Genomic DNA, 22137 nt, shown 5'->3' with positions numbered 1-22137 from the left:
TCTCCTATGCTGTCATCAATGGAAATAGAGATGATGCTCCTTCAGCTCTCCAGACACTTCCCCTCTTATCTGATGAAGCAGGAAGATGGGCAGAGGTGTAAACAAACCCCTTCTAAGTCTGCAATTTCTCCCACTCGATGACAGCAATTGTTTTCTCTGAAAACAGCCGCGCTTGTAAAGGCTGCTTTATTTGTCCGCTGCAGTGCCAGAATGATGTCGCAGCTGCTGGTTTACCGTCAGAGGTCACTCATTTATCCAAAGTCTGTCGGATATCTATGAGCTGAAGACGATAAAAGCCACTTGCAGTCGGTGCATCTCTGCGGCTCAGGGTGAAGAAGCAGGGACCAGGATTATAACCTTTGATTCCAGAGGGACGCAAGAGGCTGAAGGCGACTTTAATCTCAGACGGACTTTTCACCTGGTTGATTAGAGGTTATTGATCTTGTGCTGTTTCAACTTCAGAAGATGCCACTCTTCACCAGTTTCTAATTGTCTATAGGAAGAGAGAGGATTGTTGAGCAGTTTTCTGCTCTGACTGACTCATTCACTCTTGGATCATCTTGGGGTTTAGCTGCTGTCAGATGTGTGAGACAGCTTGGCTTGTTGGTCCATAAGAAATACGCAGTCAGTGCGGATCAATGGAAAGTGGGAATGAGAAAGCGAGAGGGAGGGAGAGAGAGAGAAGGAGGGAGGGAGGGAGGGAGTAGGAGAGAGAGCAGGGGAAGTACTTAGCGAGAGAAAGCATCATCAGCTCAGTGTTGAAGGCAACATCTCCCGGTAAACACTCCACCAGCTCGCACTTTTCAATCTTATTTGTGTGGGAGACGCCGCGATGTGGATTTATAAAGTCATTTTGGGATTCTTCTTCTTCTTCTTCCTCTTCTTCGCGTCCTGTTCTGGTGAGTTCCCTTCACATGCAACACGGCCGGTGTGGACGCACTTCTGCCTCTGTTTTGACATGTAGTAGTAGGCGCCTTTTTCTGCTTTAACGAGTCGCGTTTTCTTGCATCCGCGCGCTTCTCGCGTCGAGACGCGTCTTTTTCATTCGGATTCAATGCGTCGCCCTCCTTATTTCACGGATTTGATCGGTACAAAGTTGCAGTTGTCCTGTTTAAAGGTGCTTAAACATGTGTCCGTAACACAACGACTCGTCGTTTCTGCTTCTAAGTCGATCAATGAAGTTGCGTTTTACCATTTAACCTGTTGCATCAGTGTCAGGCGTAAATACTGTGACCTGTGTCAGGGGGCAGGAGGAATGCCCTGCAGGACTACCAGATGACGGATGCTGTTCGACTGGTCCTCGCGTCTCCGGACTCTTCCCTGCGAACCAAAAGCAGGAAGATTAGTTTGTCAAGGTGCGCGAAGTCGTGCAGCCGAAACAAAAGACTTCCATTTCTCTGCAGGTATGTCGCCGGATTAACTTAATCCTATGCTGTGAGTTGTCAGTCCGGTGTTGTGGAATTCTCTTGCTGAGCCTCACACTGATGTGTTTATTTGTTCCACTTCTTCCTCATTTTTCCCTGGACAGAGCATTCCTCTATGATAATGAACACAGGAAATGCCAGTGGCTCTCTTACGACAAGAACACCCCAAGTGTGGACAGCCAACGGGATTTGAACTACCAACTCTATCAGAAGAAAGGTGCTCCTTCTCCTCCGCTTCCACTCGTCCCTTTCATTCTGCATGAAGTTTCCCAGAATGGAAAACCTCAGGGGGAAAGCGAGGAAGGGCCAGGGCAGATGTCTTGTTTACTGTGTCGCAGCTAATCTTCTGTCATTCCGCTGTGTTATCGCTCACAGTGGAATCACCTCCTCACACGATCCCTCTACGGCAAGTGTGTCATCAGCTTGGCTGGTTCTGGAAGTTCAGCTGGACATTGTGGAGACAGATTTTACGTGCTGTTTCTTGTTAATCTCGGCGTCACAACGAGCTGTTTTTCTCATCAGACGTGCCGGAACACTGACCATTTGTTTACCGGTCTAATTCCTGTTTGTGCTCCAGACTATGTCAGAGAGTGCATCGTGGGCACTGGACAAGGCTACAGAGGTCGGAGGTCGGTGACAGTGAGCGGGATCATGTGTCAGGCCTGGGCCAACCCCATTCCTCATGAACACAAGTAAGACGTCACGAAACACTCGCGCAAACTGACTTGAAAGTATTTAGGTTGACCTGCCAAACCTGCAGTTAACCGGTGGACGCAGGTTGTGTGAGTGATAGTTGCTGATGTCGAGGCCTCTGGGAGCCATCTTTATTCCTAACTGACCTCTTTACAGGCAAAAGTTTACCCAGAAATCTGTTGAGCAGAAGGAATAAAGTGTCTAAGAAAACAAGGGCTGATCAAACACGTCTTCACAGGGATGGTGACTCCAGATTCTCAGGAACACAGTCTAATCTGCAGTGATATACACAGCAAGCCACAGCTGACTTTGAGATGTTCCCAATAAAAGACTTAAGAGTGCAACAGGACCTGAACAGCAGTGAACTTGACTTGAACCTCTCTGTTGCCAAAACCAACCAAGACAATGGTGCTCACCTGTTCAAGTGATATTTAGTTATTTTTGTCTCATGAGATTAAAATACTGAGCTGAGCACTTTATTTTGTGAAACTTTTGATCTTAATAGTAGTACTGTAAGTACTGTAAGTACTGTTTTTTAGTGCAACTTAGAAAAATAACTAGTGTCATGAAGTCATGAAATGGGGCCTCGGTTGCAGCCCAAATCCAGATCCCTGTGTGATCCAGTTTGTAAACCAGTCACATGGTACAGCCAGCAGCTACGTCATTGGTAGCATAGCTCATGAAGCACGCATCAAGGTCTTGACACGGCAAGTGATCTTCCACTTCCAGCTGTTGATTTGTTGTGGTGGCCATGCTGCTTGTGGTCGGTGGGTTTCTGCTTTGGAGTACCATTACACCCCCAGTAATTTTGGGTTCCTAAATCCCACTGGCTTGTGACAGATTTGACTCATTATTTATTGAGCAAATTAGAAGAATGGACATGAAGGGAGGTGAAGAGGAGAGTGCAGTCAGGGTGGAACGGGTGTCGTGAAAGGGAAGCATTTTAGGAGAAACGTGATATCAAGTTTATAAACTCAGGCAGCAGTGTCAGTGGAGAAAGAGGAAGACAACCAATGAGGTTTGGTGGAAGTGATAGAAGGGGACATGAGAAGGATGTGAGTGACTTGGCAGGAAGATCGAGTTAAGTTGCAGGAGGCTGATTTGCAGTCGTAGTAAGTAATGTGGGGTTATGCTATTGCCATGTAGCATCTAGCATGAGCATTCATAGGTAAATTGTAAATATTACACGTTTAAACGTGATAATAGACACTAGGTTGATGTTACCTGGGTGAGATGGAAGGATACGTCCCACAGAGTCACATCCGTTGTCCTTCAGCCACCTGACTGTCCGAGTCTCTCAGCACCATCGCTGCCATGTGTGGGCCATATGCCGCTGATGAAAAGTCATGTTTAACATGTTCAACATGTTTACTTTGCGACATCAACAAAGAAGCTCCTGTAAATGATAATCTGTGACAGACCTGTTATGTGTTAAGTTCCAGACAAGTCACCACTCACAACTGGCTCACGAATATTTGGAACTCATTAACAGATGTTTTAAAGTTATGATTGTAACATTTGTTTTGTGATGGAACACAGATGGTCCTGTTTGAGTAACACAACCGCTGCTTCTGACAGATTCATGCACAAGAGATACAGGAGGAAGGACCTGAGCGAGAATTACTGTCGGAACCCGGACAACTCCACGGCCGGACCCTGGTGCTTCACCAACGACCCGGCGCTGAGACACCAGGAGTGTGGCATACCGCAGTGTTCACAAGGTGGGCACCTCACACAGACGCCAGGGGCCACATGAATCACGGCGCAACGCCCGCTCCGTTTTCACAAATTGCCTCTGCAATTTTGGCTCGGATGTCTGACATGAGGCTCCGCAGATAAGGCAATCTCCAACCGAAGCCCCAAACTGCTTTAGACGTGTGGGGGCGCAGGTTTTTCTCATTTGCTGGGACCAGCTGTAGTCATTTCCAGGTGTGTGCCGTCTCCTCTCATTCCATCATGAACTGGAGAGCACTGCTTTATCTAAGTTGTTGGAGAAGATACGTCCTCCCTGGGGGCGTTGTTTTGGGGTGACACATGATGCAGCCAAAGGGGGCGACTGAAACATCAGAAAAAGTAGTTTCATGTAATTAGAATCAGGTCTTGGCTGGAGGTCAACACTCGGTGAATGAAAGAAGTATCTGAAGAGCAGTTGAAACCTTTGACCTTTGGGGTGAGAAGGGTCGGCTACAAGATGCTTGGGTTTTCTCCTTAAGTGTGGCTGGACTCGCCCTTAGATCTTCTCCCTCCTCCACAATGGAAGTCAGCCTTGGTGCCTCCTTGGTGAGGTGTTCTGGACACGTCCAGCTGGGAAGAGACCTTTGGCTGGAGAACGCCTGTGCATCACCCCCAAAGAGAGCTTGAGCAGGGTTTTTGTATCGAGGGAAGTCTGGGCCTCTCTGCCCGGCTGCTGCCCCCACGACCCTCTCTTTTTGAGGCTAGATGGAAGGGTTGGCTGAAAACCTTACCTCCCGGAGAAGTAGGGGTCACACTCAGTGACTGAATCTTTCTTTGCAGCAGAGTACCACACAGTGATGGAATAGCTTACCTCAGTTGATGCAGGACATGCATTCATTTCAATGTTGGGGTTAACTAGTGTCCTGAGTGAGACAGTGCTGGGAAGTTAGTGTTGACCAAGTCTTGTCCAAGTAGGTTACTGGTGTTCTCCAAGAAAACTTTTTTTTTACTCCTCCGTCGGTTGGAACCCTCTTTAAAAAGAACCCGTAAATGTCAAATTTGTGGTCTGTGTTTGATTCCAAAAAGTGTGCTGTTGATGACACTTAAACTGTTGATCCCGCAGCCATGTTTCCCTCCTCACACGTATTGACATGCTGCCAAGTCAGTCATGATTCATTCAGACTTTTGAAACACTTCAAATTAGCACAGAACATGACTGGGAGGCTTCGGAATTCATCAGGAACACACATGCAGAAACACAAACATGGCGTGCAGGAGTTCACAGGCATTTAGTGGCGTAATACGCCTTGGTCATAATGGCCGTGGACTCGTAAACATCTGCTTCTAATCGCGACGCTCTTGTTTACAGTAGAGCGTGTGCAATAAGCAACATCTTCAGCGGCATCAAAGCAATGCTCCCCTTCCCTCAGACGCGCGCTTACATAAGCACACTTTACTGTTGTGTAGCCAGAAAAACAACACCATAAAAGCTGCGACAAGCTTTCAGATACATTTATCTCATGAAGAGTGGTACTTTAAAGAGCCAAACTCTATGTTAGTTTGATGTTTGTGTGTGTATATTTGTCCTTGCTGTCTACACCATTTTTAATCTCAGGGCCTAGCTTTGCCAGAACAGATAGGCCCGGGGCCCGTTTAAGGAGTAGAACTGATTCATTACTGCCATTGCTGACTTCTGATTTCAGAATTACTGATTTCATTTCTGTTCAATAACCATGTGATCAGCTCAAAGATATTTGTCACTGAAAAGTCCAACCAGCAGCAGAAACAGAAGTCATGTTCATCAAATTTGCTAAAGAAAAAAAAGAAGAAAAATACACTTGATGCAAACTGAAAATTGGAAAAAAGAAACGTAACGTATTATGAATAAAATTCTGAATGAAATAAATATAATAAAACAACGTCTAAAAACATTTTGTTTTTCATAAATAAACTCTAAAGAAGACTCGTGTAATAGAAAGTATCGCCATAAAACTGCTTCAACAAGTGAACAGTGTTTACTGTTGGGGGCACCATCACTTTCTTTATCATTTGTCATCATTTATCATTCTCCATCGTTGTTAACTATCACAGATTTGCAGATGTCAAGTCAATTCTGTGACACACTACTGCCACCATACGTGGCAAGTGTATTAAAACTGAGCATCTCTCAGCGCAGAGGTGTAAAACAACAACACTTCTTGCAGCCTTCAGCGGGGCCTCGGCCTTATGGTTAGGAATCACTTGTCTACACAACACTCTAACACAACCACTGAAACAGGCTGATACAAACTGCTGCAGGGAGATGAGCTGTGCATCAAAGGAGCTGATTGATGTCACCGGTCCTGACTTGTGTAGCTGATGATATTGAAGTATGTCGATTGATATGGCAGAAAAATGATCTACTCATGTTTCGCTTTGAATTCTGTCCACCCTGCCTTTGCAGTTCTGCTGTTGGCGCCCGGCAGCATGTTTGCGTTGATGTTTTGATTTATCTTCAGTGTCGCTCTGATTTTCTCTTAAATCGAGTTCCACCCTTTTGGTTCTTCAGGTGGTAATATTGAATAAGATGGTGAATGAAGCAGCAGCGGCGAAGCCATTGAGCTGGCAGGGTCAGACACTGAGCCACTGAGAGAAGCTGCTGTCATGTAGATGCTCAGATGTTTGTGTGTGTGTCCCCTGCAGTTGAGTGCATGAACTGCAACGGTGAAGATTACCGAGGACCCATGGACCACACAGAGAGCGGGAAAGAGTGTCAGCGCTGGGACCTGAGCGAACCGCACAAACACCTGTACCACAGCAACAGGTAGAGTTCTGAGGCCACCACGGCCATGTGTCATGTCTTCAGACCCTTCATGAGCCGTGAAGGCTTCAAAGCTTGGCTCTCCCTCCTCGTCCTCGGTGCGTGTTGTCTTTGTGTCGAGAGAGCGCTCCAGTTAGTCAGACGGCAGGTGGTCTGGATTTGTCGAGACTCGTTAGCATGTTCTTAATCATCCCCGTGTTTGTGTAAACCAGGTCCCTGAACACTCATAGCGCTAATGTTACAAGTCCTGCAGGCTGGAGGGCCTGAGGGGATCCGGGAGTTTCGGATGACTCACCGCGGAACACCTGTAGTGATGCGGCCCATTATCTTCGGGAGCGAGGATCCACAGATGGAGAGCTCACGTGGGTCAGGCTGTCAGTGCCTGACTCGCATGCTATCATTAACTGGCTGCCGAGAGGAATTTCTCTGGAAAGCCGATTCCTGGATGCGTTGGCGGACGCCTTGGTCAACTTTGGGAAGGAAATTGTGGGAATAATAATGAGGGGAACGGGGGAAGTATGGGCTGAACTTTTAGAAAACACTTGCTTTTCAGGCGATTATACCTTCAAGTTCTGCTTATGTCTGGGGCTGGTGCTGGTGTTGAGTTGCGGACAGCTGAGGCAAGACTCATTCGAGAGAAATGAGGGTTCTCCCAAGCACTTCAGCAGCTTAGGGGCTCCCTTTTTTACTTCCAGCGTAGGATGAATCTCTCGCTGTTTTTTTTTTTCTTTTATCTACTCATGAGTGACAGCACTCTGTCGGCTTTTAAGGAAAGTTCCCTTCGACCCCTACAGCGAGAGAAAATCCTGAGGATAAGCCTTACTTAAGTGGCACTTTTCATACAGTTGCAGTACATGTACATAACGGCCCATTCATGCCCAACAGTCTATATGGATCCAGATTTTGTCCATATTTTTGCATGTTTCCATGAAGCTTACGGATACCGAACCAAATGGTGCAGTACCACTGGAAACCTTGAGGGGCAGTGTTGCTGTTACTCCCCGATACGTAGCTCTGAAGAGACATAGCAATGGCCGCAATTCTCCGTCCGCCAGTCGCGATATATTTAACAGCCTCACCGACCACCGCCTCTTACAATGCTGCCTCTGTATCTGCTTTTGTGCCAGAGGTACATTATCAATGCTCCTTCCACAGTCCTCTGTTGGTTTTGTAGTTTATTGTTGTCAGAAATCATTGACTGTGGCTGCTCCTCCTGGTGGATATATTGGCTCAATGAGGGTAACAGCGTTTGAAAAGGACATGTACATTTTCGTACGTAAAAGGGGACATAAATGGACCGTAACACCTATCATGGGACTTCCAATGTCCAGGGCCTGATTCTGGGCTGTATTATATAATTGGAAGGGTCGGCCTGGGCTAAAACCTGATAAATAAATACAGTTTACAACGACAATTTAGGGATATCAGAAGTTGTAGCCCAAAATAATCAGCCAGGTATGGGCCGTAATAGCCAACAGTGGCTTCTCCATGATTTTTTTTGTTCTGGGAGCTATTAAAAAACAGCTACGTGAGGACTGGAGAGTCTGAAGGATCTGACATATACCCAGGACAAAGACCATTAGGAGCTTCCTGGAGCAATATCACTGAAGCCAGAACTTAACCGGCTGGTGTGATCTGGTCTGCCTTTCTTGTCCTGGTTTACACTTACAAAATCGGGGGCGGGTCATGACTGTGGCCATCCATGATATTGTGATCGGTTGATCCACCACTCCAGGATGTAGACTTGACTTCTCCGATATACCTAATATTGCTCATGTTCTGTGCAGATATCCCGACAAGGGTCTGGATGACAACTACTGCAGGAACCCAGATGGACGGCATCGACCCTGGTGTTTCACCACAGATCCAAACACACCCTGGGAGTACTGCAACATCAAAGTGTGCGGTAAGCACCTCCTGTGTTTGTTATTGTTTGGACCGACTTCTTTAGTGCGTCGGGGATTTCTAAATGGCTTATCACTGTGCGAGTGTGTTTGTGTTCTCTTCACATCGGTGAAGTGGAACTTGCTGCACCAGAATCTGTGTCACTCCCTCCCTCTGCTGCCCGCCTTTCCAAATGTTTATTTTCCCCCCGTGCCACTGGTCCACTGTTTATTGTCCGATGCCAGTCGGTACATGTCTGTGGTCGGTCGGTGGACTGCTTCAAATCAATCTCCTGTTACAGACCGGGCCGTACACGCGGCGACAAGCAGATCAAACCGAGAACAAGCTTTTTGTAGGTCCACTATCTTGCTTCAAATCAGCAGATGCTCTTTAATGGCTGTAACACGTGGTGAGTCAGAGTGACACACAGGGATTCGTAAGAACATGAACGTGAGGGAGTCTTGATGTTGTTATTGGACTCTTGCTCTTGGTTCTGTTTGCCTGTTAAAAACATCAGCATTCTTGGCAGCGTGTTTACTAGGTGGCACTTCTCCACCAGGACCGAGTGATTCATAGTTGCCGCTTCAGTCGGCTCCCTCTGAAAACCCTCCCCACTCGCTCTTTCACTGTAATGAAGTTTCTTTTTTTGAAAGAGAGCTAATTTATGAGCGATTTAGGCTTAAAAACAAGAGCAATGAGGAGAAAGTAAGAAGTAATTAGCCGACTCAGCTCTTTGTGTCCTTCCTTGTTGAGGTGAAGGAAATGAAAATCTGCAACAGAAACATAAGCAGATGGAAATGCAGAGCCGTATATGCAGAGAATATGGTTCTTATTATCTCCACCGAGGATGTTTTTGCTTTCTCTGTCTGTTATGTTTTGAGCATATTTCAATATAGTTGTCCAGAAAAGATGATTAAATTACAGTGGAGCTGGATTATGATCTGGATCTGCTTGACTCTGCACGGCTACTGCTGTCTTGCCCTCGCTGCCGTGCAGAACGACTTTCTTGCTCAGTTTCTGCTGTGTTGTGTGAGCCAGCGCCAGACACTACCACAACCGACTGCCCCTGTTGAGCTACTTTGTGTTTGACTATGGACCATATCAATGATATTTGATGAAGAGGCAAGTAATTTCAGAGATAAATATAGTGGTGGAAATAACCTGCTTGGTGGAGGTCCGCGCTCTGTGAGTGCTTTTTCACTTTGCCATTGGATGTTTCAAGTCACATCTGACTTACAACCTGCTCGACTTGCAGCCACCTGTACTTACGACAGGGAGATGCTTTTTAAAAAAATTGTTTTTATTCAATGTCTGGCACCGCAGCACGTAGCATTGCGTACGACAGTTACGGCAGCACAGTATCCAGCATCTCACTCTCAAACAGCCATCTACCCCTACAGCAGCACCTATAACCCTCGCGTTGGCTATTTTGGACTTACGCCCAATCTGACTTATGACCGGTTGGTCGGAACGGATCCCGGTTTTAAGTCGGATGTTACTTGTATTTATGTGTTGAGCGAATTGAGCACTTTGTGTTCACTTTTGTTTCACCTGTTTCTCACCTGCTTCTATAAAGCAGCACATTCATGACAATGCATTTACATCCATAAGAAAATCAGTTATTACAAAAACATGCCGTAGTATTGATAACTGAACTCATTTACAACGGTAATAACCATGTTATTATTCCTTCAGCAAATGTGGCAGTACATGTGGAAGACAACATACTTTACTTTTTGAACATCATTTCCTGTTGAATTTGCTCTATAGTCTCAATGCTGAGATGCCACTCCTGGACTCACACCTGCGGTGTCCAAATGTTCTCAGAGGTTGATGTAAAGTTGTTGCTTTAAAATAACCTGATCATATTTGTGACCTTTTTAACCTGTTGTAGCACAAGTCAAGACACTGTAATGAACTTGTTTTGCCTGCTGTTATAGTTTGGCGGGAGGATTGTGCTGAGTGCTGTGCAGACATCGGGCTTTATTTCACTCAAGGAAGTATTTTTCTTGACCCCTGCCCCGTCATGTGGCTGTGAGGTCAAGCTGTCAATCAAAGCTGCCCTCGTCTTACTGAGTGGAGATTGACATCTTTTCATTGCATTTATCTAGAGGGGCTTTATGGTTGAAAAGCTCTGGAGCCGTCTGTAATTTGTCCCTGCTCGCTGTCGCACATGTCATTAGAGGCCTCGGTTTGACCTTTGCAAAGGGATTTGACCTTTGTTTTTCAATGGCTTCTGTCGCTAAGTGACTTAATGATCACTCTTTTACAAGCAGGAATTAACTGCTTTATAAGTCTTCAGGTGGGGAACAATAGACGCCTGTGGAATGTAAGCTGAAGCCCAGGTCGTGTCTTTGGGATGACAGTGTCCTGACAAGGTTCAAAGAAAGTCCACCTGCCTCCTCCTCACCCTCCTGACATCTGTTTGGCCAGCCTCCTGCACTTCACTGGGACAGAGTTTTTGATGCGAGACAGATGGTTGCCGTCGGTCCTTGAACCCACGGACCACTGTTTTTACATCTGCTCCCGAGAAAAGCCCGGTCGGCTTCTTCTGACTGCGACTGGAAAAGTTTGTGGAAACCTGGGTGTTAATTTATTCTTGCAGTTAGTCTGAAACGTGAAACCACTCAACTTACGGATAAATGAGGTCAAAGTTGGGCTCAGACTGCGGTAAAGAGAGGAACTAGATTTGGACTCCGATAGCCAACCTAAACAGAACTGACTGAGAACACACCCCACTTCACTAATGGCCCTGTTTTTGTAATGCGTATTGATTTATGACAAGCTCGTCTGCTTGACAGAATCGCCCCGCCAAAGAAACCTGGTGGAGACGACGGAGTGCTACCAGGGCAGGGGAGAGGGCTACAGGGGGACGATCGACGTGACGCCGGCCGGACTGACGTGCCAGCGCTGGGACTCCCAGTATCCCCACAACCACACGTTCAGGCCTGAGGCCTACCCCTGCAAGTGAGTCCCACTCTCCCGCTCCTGCTTGGACGCCGCGGAACAACGCTCTCCATGATTTACAGAGACCTGAGAGAGAATTACTGCCGAAATCCAGATGGCCAGGAATTCCCCTGGTGCTTCACGACCGACCCGAGAATCCGCACAATGTTGTGTACCAACATCCCTCAGTGTGGGTCTCAAAACAAGCCCGTCTCTGGTGAGGTTTGCAACAAGACAAATGCTTTCACTGCTTCATGACCATGATCAAACATGTCAAACACTTGCTGAGGAGGATGTTTTCCGGTGAAAATGTACATAGAAATGTGAAATATCAGCCGAGCATTTTTGGAATTTTATGTCTGTCCCACTTGAATAAAATGCATTTTGTACACACATAAGCTGCGCTGGCCGCAGAACAGTTACATGCCATACACCAACTTCAAAATGCCACTTCTAAAAAAGTTTTGAAAACTGGTCGAGCATCGAGACTGACGATGAGCATCGCAAATAAAATCACAGGTGCTTTATTGACATTACTGTATTGACTTCATGCTCCGGTTTAGCCCACGTGAACTGAGGCACTCACTTTCTTCCACTGCTGGAGGCAGAGCTTGCACAAGTTTGTGCCTGGAGCAAACTAGCATGACTATAAGTAGCATCTGAAATCACTGTAATTATCTTATGTTTCATTTAAAACAGAGGCTCCATTGTTTAACTGCCGTGTCTTTCAGCTGATAAAGTGGGTTATTTAAAGGACTTTTTAGAAATGTCTTCTCTCGAATTTGACCTTTACAAAAAAATGGTTTCCTTATTTTTCCACATCGATGTTGCCTTCTCTACTTTTCAGAGTGTTACAGAGGCTTTGGGGAAAATTACCAGGGACAGCAGTCGAAGACCAGGTTCAACCTCCCGTGTGCCTCGTGGAGCGATCACAGCACCAGGTGAGCTCTTGCATCTGTATAGTTTTAGATGGCACAGTGCTAACGTTGCCTTTATGCTGCGAATGAGCTGCTGTTATTGTTGTCTAATTATTATACTATAATTATTTATTTATTATCTCTATATTTTAAATTGTAATTTTAGCTACTAGTTTACTGTCCCTGATGGAAATTCTTTTCATAGTGTTGAGCAAAATCTTCTACACAATGTTTAAGTTTAAGTTCAACAAAACACTATTCTTTGACTATTCAGCAAGACCCATGAGAATTACTGCTAGCTAAATTGCGAGCTACTGTTAGCTTCGAAAACGCAAGTTAACTGTCATAAACTGATTGACTTTCTCTGCCCATTAACTTTATGTGGTGGGCGGGCTTTCCCAGCTACTTGGGGTGAGAGGCAGGGGTCATCAGTACATCTGTGTAGGGCCTGTCGGAGGAAACCCACCGACACATAAGTGAACTGTATTTATCTTTCAAGAAATTTCTCAATCCTTTTGTATTGAACTTTAATGGCCCTCATTTCTTGCCTCAAGTCTCTGACAAGTAGAGCAGCTTCTAACAGAGATTTTATCTGGTGTTTTAAGTCTCACATATTTACTGAGGTACCAGCGAGGTGACCCCACGGCACATATCAACTGTTCATTCACAGTTTTCTGCTGTACGTCTCTTATTTCCCGCGGCTGCCGTTGATGGAAGGGTTGAGTCCTTTGTAGTTTGTGACGTCCTAAGTATCCTAACACACACACACACACACACACAGGCACTCTGAGACTGACAGCTGTTGAAGTGACAGCTCCGCTCTGAGCAAGAAGCTGCTGATATATTGAAACGTGGCCCGAGGTGCGGCTAGTGGACGTAGCATAGCATGAGAAAACCAAGATGCTTCAACTTTGCTTTGCATTACTGTCGCTGGTATTTGACTAGCTTCTATGCAAATAGTTTAGCGCTGCTCACCCGAGTTACGTTTTACTGATGAAGAATTAGCGATGTCCCTCGGCTCTAACCGCAAGTGGACAGTATAATGTTTTACTACGAGTCTTAAAATCTGGAAGTAAAATCCCAGGCGAAGCTGTGAAACGTTTGCATGTGGTAAACTTGTAAAAGCCTGTATGGCTCAGGTGAGAAGCCACTCCTGCGGGGCCTCAAGCATCTTCCAAAAATGTCTGAAATGGCTTGAGGAGTATTTCCCTGCGCAATATCTAACTCAGCGAGAATCGCGGCCAGTGAAAACAGTGCACTTTATTGTCACCTCTGACCCCGAGACCCTCCCTTTCCAGGAACACTTCAAAGCTATTCATCTCCCACCCAGGGGTTTAACGCCGGCCTTAGGACTCGCCGGGGGGCTCGCTGCAGAAACAACAGGAATTTGGTTGCAGGCATCCCGGGGCCCGTCGCGCCGTTAAATATTCCGTGCTATCTGTCTGAAGTGAACGCGTGTATGCATTTTAAATAGGTGTGTGTCAGTAAATCCACTCCTTATCTTGTCCGGAGGGAGTGCAGACAGCTGTGTGGGTTGAATCCCTGATCGTGTCTGGAGTTGTTTGGATTCAACGGTCGATATATATCACAAGCCGACGTTACATTTAGGAGTAGCGATTCAGGAGGGCAACAAACAAAACCCTGCTGTGCATTTACACAGATGTAGTGAATGTGAAATGGTACTGATGTAATGTTGCATAGCTTATGGAAAACTCACAGGAAGTGGTGGGTTTGAATCCACTGAGAAAAAAAAGTTAAATTCATGTAATGCAAGCCTATTATTACCCATAGTATATCAAAACAAACACAAAAAAACTGACAAAATAAATAAAATTTAAAAAGTGAATCGATAATGCATAGATAAATTATATAAATAAAAATTTAAAGTCAACACGGAGACACAACAAATCCCATCATACACTGCAACAGTTAACACTTTAAAGGCAAAATTCAACTTGGATTCTGATCAAACGTGAACATTCAATAAAAGCCTGGAGAGTGACCTTAATAAACTCATCCCGGTTTTCCTGAGAGTGTTGTGGGAGTTTTATAGTGAAATGGTACTAACATGATATCCTTTGGTCCATGTTGCAAAGTATATTGGTAATACATGCAACTCATATTAAGTCATGGGTTGAAATCCCTACAGGCTTTAGATGAAGGTGTCTGGTAAATTCATGTAATGTGGTCCTGTGTATTATTAAAGTATTCTCGTGCCATAATGCACTGCAACATTACAAGGGTAAAAGGGTTGACATTCAATGTGTATTCTGATCAAGCATGACAATTCAGTAAACGCTTGTCTAGAGACCGTAATAAATTCATCCTTAAATCTGTTATTGTGAAATGGTACGGAAATAGTCACCAATCCACCATGTTATATTGAAACCACATAGTCATAAATGCAACTCATAGCAAGTCATGTGTTCGAATCCCTACAATGCTTTGGATAAAGCCGCCTGCCAAATGAATGTCATGAAATGATATTTATTATTTCAGCCCCGCTTGGAAAAGTACTGAACAATCATACTACAGGTCCCATAATACACTGCAACAGTTCACATTACAAGGCCAATTCTCTTTTTGGTTTCCTCATGTCTCCCTCCTCTGTCGCCTCAGTGATGAGAGGGGAGTGCTGGAGGGGAACTACTGCCGAAACCCTGACAAAGACAAGCACGGCCCGTGGTGTTACACCAACAACTCCGCCTTGACCTGGGACTACTGTAACATCAAACCATGTGAGTGCTATCCATCAAAGGACACACTAAGTCGAGCGTTTCAATTCTGTGAAAGGTAAATCTCCCCGTTTATGAATGACTTCAGATTTATGGAAAACATGTATTTGACTCTTCGATTAATGTATCGGCAGCTGTATATTAAATAATGCGATGTGACTGAGGCTCTTTCGGGATGTTGACATTAACCTTGGCTGCACTTGAAGCCAGACAATCCATATTTGATTTATGATCATCATTAAAAGTGCTTTTATTGGAGGCTGCGATTACGATCTACAGGGAAGAGTGAAACATCACGGGTTTTCAGTCTGTACACTGCAACGTGAAAGTGAGTTAAACCTAAATTCAAATGCCTGGAGGACTTTTGATGAATGCATATTAGAAGGCGGTAAATCAGCAGCAAAGATGAGGTATGGAAAATTAAAGTTGAGTTTCTGATAATGACAAACTGTTTTACAACTTCACTCTTGTGTGTTTAAAAAAAAAATCTAACCATTGTAACGTTTATTGTCATGGGAGTGACAACAAACATTGACAGATTAAGTGTGAATTGTTGCCAACACTGACCTCTAGAGGTCAACCTGAGAGGTCGAAGGGCAACCGACGAGGCGGTGAACAGAGCAGCTGTGGGTGATTTAGAAGTAGACAGCCTAGCAGACAGAGTAGGAGAGCAGGTGAGCGAGAGAGCGCCACCTTTAGGTGTCAGGACAGACTGTTGTAAATGTAGATCAAACAGCTGATCACTGCATTAGCAGGAGTGAGAGGAGGCCTGAGGCGTCATGTGACTCTGGACCTTGAAGATCTGGAATGAAAATAGTGACTTTGTGTAAGACTTTGTGATGCACATATAAAATAAAATAAATTTACAGCAAATGAACATCTGAAAATGAAAACACAGATGAAGAAATCGCAACAAATGTTAAAGGAAAAGTCTGTATTTTGTCGGGAGGCAGCTTCCACTCCTGACACTGATGAGTGAAGCCTCACCCTGAACAAATAACAATCATGTTCCATTCACCGGATAATCCCAAACTGTAAAGAGGGCGGTGGGGGAGACACCGCGGGAGAGTTGGGCCGCAGCTCTCGACTTGTCTCTGTTGTGTGAGGGGGTCTGCGCTTATCTTGTATCAGTTATTAGGCTCTGATCCCTTGTTTGTCTGCTGTCGTCTCCGCAGGTGACGCTCCACAGAGCCCCGTTCCACAGGGTGAGTGTCTCTGTCAGCTCATCTGTCAGTGCTCCGGTGGCTGATCTCTGCTCGATAACATGCTCAGCAAATAGCGGGGATGTCGGCGTCTCAGACAGTCGGCTGCATTAATAGTCATGCGGTTTGCTAACTACCCTATAGAGTCCGCCATATGTTGTTTTAAATCATTCATCTGCTCATTGGTAAGTGTTTCATGTACGGCGGTCGGTGAGCACCGTAACGTCTTTTGTAAAACATATGTTAAAACATCTCATTTCCATTTTAATGCGTTGTAGCTGATGTTGTCTCTGCTCTTTGAAGGCGAGAGCCTCAGCTGCTTCATCCACAAGAGCCCCAGGATAGTGGGAGGGGGTCCGGTCAACATCTCCGACGGCAGCTGGATGGTCAGCATCCAGAAAGGGTACGGCACTTCATTCTATAGTCCTCACTTTGCAGGAGGATGGTTGGCATTGCTGTTAAAACTGGAACACCTTGCATTCTTCTGACTGGGGGCCCTCAAAAAAGTGATACTAGTATAAGGACATTCAATGAAAGATGGGACAGAAGAAGAAAACAAGTCTTGTGTTTTGAGTCAGTGGTGAAACCTTTTGCTAATGATAGTTAGCTGATTCATGAATTTATGATTTATGTACTACTTTTCTCCATCAAATGACACTATTTACAAATGGAATGTAAGCAGTACCATAATAAGGGAGGAAAAGTGGGAATAAAAGTGAGAAATTAAGATGAAAAATAAAAAATGTATAGAAATAAATACAATGGTACCTCGGTTCTCGACCACAATCCGTTCCAGACGGCCGTTCGAGAAGCGATTTGTGCGAAATCTGAATCGATTTTTCCCATTACAATGAATGGAAAAATAAATAATGTGTTCCAAGCCTTAAAATAGTCTTTTGTAGGAGTGAATGTAGAGTGTCTGCTGCAGGTGCGCTGTTCCTCTATGTGTGTGGCCGCTGCATGTGGGAGGGGTTGCCGAGTGAGTGACGTCTCTCCAGAAGGGAAGAGGTGCCCGGTGCGTGTCCAGCTCTGAATGTGCGCTTCTGTGCAGTTTGGCTGTGACAAAGTCATAAACCAAGTCACGCTCTGTCCCAGACTCGCCTCATCCCTGTCCCAGCTCCAGCCCACAACAGGACATCAAACCCTGGAGTGTTGCTCCAGCCTCGGAGGTGTGGAGAGCGAGCACCTCCCCTGTGACACACGGTCCAGTGTGGAGACAGGAAAGGTTTTACACCTCAATATGAAGAAAAAACAGTCAGTAAATGTAGCTAATGGGACACGTCTGCATACAGTTCTGGATTTTCGTTCGAATTCCGAAGCCAAAAAATCTTGAAATTTTTGTTCGAAGTCCGGGACGTTCGAAAACTGAGGTACCACTGTATATAATACTTGGATCAGCTCGTAGCGTCGAGGGTGACGAGACTGGGATTTGAACCCATGACCTCCTTCACTGTCCAACCCCTCAAATATCACATAAATAAACAGCTTGCTTTTTGAGTCACTGAAAAAAAAGTTCAGAAATCAACAACTTAATTTTGTTCATTGAAAATAGACATTTTTCTTGTTATTTAATCCTTACTTAACAACATGAAATGCATTGCCTACTTGAAAACTGAAGTCCTACTGAATATTTTTTCCCTTGATTTTAACTAATACGTTGACTAAATTATCGACAACTTTTCAAACTGATCAAAGTCATTTTTACGGTGCAGTGATCTTGCATCAGTCTGACACTGATAATGCCACGTGAAGGATTCGCCCTCACGTCTCCCTGAGGGAATGAAAAACATGGGATTTTGAGAGAGAGGTCTTGGTTGCTGCCCACGTACTGCAGCAGACCATCTGTTGAACCCTGACAACAACAAGGCTTGCTTTAATCAAACAAATAAAATGGCCATGGAATCTGTCCTGCACTTGTGTAGGTGATGGTCAGAGTGTGCAGTGCTCCTCTCTCTCACACGTCTAAATCAAAGACCTGCACATTTCCAAACCAACTTACCCTTCAGAGGGGCTCAGTACGCCGCAGCTCTCTGCCACCGCAGGCCTTTCAGTGTCTGCAGCACCTCTGCACAGGTGACCTCCATTTGTGAAGCTGGCCGTGAGCAGCCGCAGAGGTCACGGGGTCGCCACATACTCGAGAATGTTGCTGAAATGTTCATGTTGAAAATGAGCCATAAGCTTCGAAGCATCCATGAAAGTGAAGACGTTTCCCTGAGACTTTCCTGTCGTGGCTCTATATGTTGATTTATCTGTCTCCATCCAGGTCGATGCACTGGTGTGGAGGTTCCCTCATCCGAGAGGAGTGGGTTCTCACCGACAGACAGTGCTTCTCATCATGGTAACCAATCTCCTACCTTCTTCTTTACTGCTGTCACCTTCAATGCAATGAACGTTATATCTCCCACCCCAGCGTTCCCGACCTCAGCGAGTATCGAGTGTGGCTGGGAGTCTCCGACATCAGAGACGGTGCCTCTGACCGCTCCAAGAGACAGGAAGTCAGCATAGCTCATATCATCTGTGGCCCGGAGGGCTCCAGTCTGGCCCTCATCAGGCTGTCCAAGTGAGAGAGAGAAAATGTGTTTAAAGATTTACTGCGACACGCATGGATGAGATGCTGATAGCACCTTCTATCCAGGCCTGCACTTCCTGCAGACAATGTCCATACGATACACCTGCCAGTGGCCGGCTGCTCCATCGCAGGAGGGATGCTGTGTAAGATGTACGGCTGGGGGGAAACCAAAGGTACGGATTCTTCACAAGTCAGTTGGAGGTCACAGTGTTAGTTGTGAGCCAACACTGCTAATAAAGTCAGTTAGAGATTAAAAATCTTCAAATAATCCAGACCAATTTATACAATCTTGAAGATGCTAAGTTTGTAGACCATTTTTTGTTAGAGGCTGGTTTCTGCCATCATAACTGACACTTGTGAAGCTGTTAGGAAAAGACTAGTCAATGTACAAGCTCAAACTGTATGGATGGATGGATGCATGGATGGATGGATGGATGGATGCATGGATGGATGGATGGATGGATGGATGGATGGACGGACGGACGGACGGATGGATGCATGGATGGATGAATGAATAGATGGATGGATGGATGTATGCATGGATGGATGGACGGATGGATGGACGGATGGATGGATGGATAGATGCATGGATGCATGGATGGATGGACGGATGGATGGACGGACGGACGGACGGACGGACGGACGGACGGACGGACGGACGGACGGACGGATGGATGGATGGATGGACGGACGGACGGATGGATGCATGGATGGATGAATGAATAGATGGATGGATGGATGGATGCATGGATGGATGGACGGATGGATGGATGGATGGATGGATGATAGATGCATGGATGCATGGATGGATGGACGGATGGATGGACGGACGGACGGACGGACGGACGGACGGACGGATGGATGGATGCATGGATGGACGGACGGACGGACGGACGGATGGATGGATGAATGGATGGATGGATGGATGGATGGATGGATGATAGATAGGCTTTAGCTATCTTATGTGGATTGCTTTTCCTTGGCAGGTACTGGCTACGATGACGTCCTGAAGGCGGTGGATCTACCAATCGTCAGCAATGAAAGGTGTATAGAGATGCACAGGGGGAACCTTCGCATCACCAACAGCAAAATATGCGCAGGCGGTCGCAGGAACGAAGGCGTCTGTGAGGTAAAGGAATGAGTCATCATACGAGACACTTGACCACATTCATCACACAGGATCAATAGTTTTGTTCAGATGTAAGACCTCTGGGAAATGAAAGATACTACAGACACAAATTGCTGGACCAGGCAAAGCAAGCATCAGTATGGGAAGCAAAAAACTCTTAATCTATACTGAGGGGGGGAATTGCCTTTTAAATCATTTTTGCAGCAAAACTTAGTTTTTCTTAATAAAAAAAATGCTAATAATAATGATCCAAAAATAAAATAAATGAAAAAGATCATTTAATAATTGAAATAAATGACGGTGAAAATACTCACTCAGTTTTCGCTCACAACCGAGTTTGATAAATTTTGTCACGAAATAAATAAATATAGTATGTTTATTTTCCTTTTCACATCCTATTTTGTATTTTATTTTTATTTTTACAGGGTGATATCTCATTCAGAGACAGAGAAGTGTCTTTACTTGACGTTTTCATTTTGTAAACGTTGAATTTCCCTCGAGCAGCTTGGATCAGCAGCCAGAATAGCCATTGTCTCCTTAACCAATAGAAACGTGCTTCTCCCCCCCACAGAGGGATTACGGCGGCCCCCTCATCTGTCAGGACGGCCACACTAAGGTCATCGTGGGAATAAGCGTCCACGGCCGAGGCTGCGCTCGAGCCAACCAGCCTGGCATCTTCATAAACGTGCCCTTTTACACACAATGGATCCACAAGGTCTTCAAATATTACCCCAACCCAGAGGTCATTTAGTGCCTCATCCTCCAAGACTGAATGAAAGCAGGAGGCTCTTATCTGGAGGCGCCAGCGACGGACGATCCTCCTGTCAAAGCCTGAGGATCAGCAAAAGGCTGATTCCATCATAAGCTCTTAATGGAAACCAAATCGTGTATAATTAGAACAGATCTTTAACAGATACCGCCGTGACAACCGGTGGTGTTAATGAAGGACGGCTTGGATTGGAAGCAGCTAATTCCACCGACCGGAGCCCAGGCAGCTTTGAGTCGGACCCATACTTCAAAGTAGACCAGCTGGGAAGCGATGTGTGCTCGTGTTTGATCCTGATTCCTGACGTTACTTGAATGTTTTGAACACCAAAGCGCCGAGGTCAAGCAGCGCCCTCTGTGGAGAGCGTTTAGTGGCCAAAGTGGAGGGCCATTCGTAGTACTGTAAATAGTATATTAATGAGTGTGTTTGTGACACTCTAAAGTCATTTGGGTCTTATAGATCTGTAAAAGAGTGAATGTTGTGGTGGACATATCACCTGCAGCATCATTTGCTGTGTGTGTAAATGGGCCCTTTGTATAGATCCCTTGTGTAGCACGTCAGCTTGTACAGATATATATATATATATATATATATATATATATATATATATATATATATATATATATATATATATATATGTATAATGTTTATTTACAGTGAGCAGGAGGCTCTGAAAACCTGTGTCCCCCCGTGCTCAAACACACTTTGGCTGACCTCCACTTCTCATCTCTGTAAGCGGCCGTCACACTTAACTTTATCATGAAAAAGGTGGTCGATTTAACTGCGGCGTTGAAAATGGATGCCTCGCGCTGATGACTGAGGGGCCCAGGGGACGGCCTTAACACACATCTTTAACCATTTAAAATGATTGAGATGCCTTTTCATTGGAAATATATTAGGTTTGTATGTGCGCGAGAATGTGTGTGTGTGTGTGTCTGAAAGAGACGATGGAAGCTGCTTCACTCAACAGTCTGTACAGTATTTTTTTTTTAAATTTTCATTAACTCTGCATTTCAAATATCCAATAAAATAACTGTAAACAATGATGCGAGAAAATCAATTTGTCCCAGACAGGCGTCCACTTCAGACTTTCATTTCATCTTGTAATTTACAATAACTCAAGTGTTCTGGGGAGATGTGGTAAAGAGCAGGTCTCCATGGCGACGGCTTCATCGGTATTTTTTAGACATACCCTCCTATTGCAGATGGCTCTTTCCTGGGCGAGGTATCATCGACACCTTCTGGGAAACATCTGGAAAAGCAGCGACTCTGCTCCTGACAGAGGGTGAGGCTCCTCACAAGGATGGGCAATTACATTTCCTAAAGGGCCACATTACACAGTGAGAATGTTGAGAGGAGCCATCAAGCCAGGCGAAGGAAGGATGAGCTATGACAGGA

General features: G+C 45.3%; 1 protein-coding gene across 1 annotated transcript; it reads left to right on the top strand.

Moving 5' to 3' along the window:
• The first annotated feature begins 757 nt into the window (after positions 1-757).
• LOC128771210 (hepatocyte growth factor) lies at positions 758-21767 on the top strand. The gene is made up of 18 exons (XM_053886471.1): positions 758-899; positions 1244-1403; positions 1529-1641; positions 2002-2116; positions 3696-3838; positions 6474-6594; positions 8379-8497; positions 11277-11442; positions 11505-11638; positions 12269-12362; positions 14958-15076; positions 16249-16278; positions 16579-16678; positions 18539-18613; positions 18686-18835; positions 18911-19017; positions 19831-19973; positions 20545-21767. Exons 1-18 carry the CDS (start codon positions 833-835, stop codon positions 20722-20724), a joined length of 2136 nt encoding a protein of 711 aa, XP_053742446.1. The 5' UTR covers positions 758-832; the 3' UTR covers positions 20725-21767.
• Positions 21768-22137: the final 370 nt, after the last annotated feature.

This window comes from Synchiropus splendidus, chromosome 14 (assembly GCF_027744825.2).
Source record: "Synchiropus splendidus isolate RoL2022-P1 chromosome 14, RoL_Sspl_1.0, whole genome shotgun sequence".
Lineage (NCBI taxonomy): Eukaryota > Metazoa > Chordata > Actinopteri > Syngnathiformes > Callionymidae > Synchiropus > Synchiropus splendidus.
The sequence above is the reverse complement of the archived record's forward strand: the minus strand, read 5'-3'. Positions and strand labels throughout refer to the sequence as shown.

Coding starts and splice junctions, on each gene's coding strand:
- LOC128771210 (XM_053886471.1), top strand. CDS start 833: ATGTGGATTTATAAAGTCATTTTGGGATTCTTCTTCTTCTTCTTCCTC. Junction 1,642..2,001: donor CCAACTCTATCAGAAGAAAG/GTGCTCCTTCTC, acceptor TTTGTGCTCCAG/ACTATGTCAGAGAGTGCATC. Junction 2,117..3,695: donor CCCATTCCTCATGAACACAA/GTAAGACGTCAC, acceptor TGCTTCTGACAG/ATTCATGCACAAGAGATACA.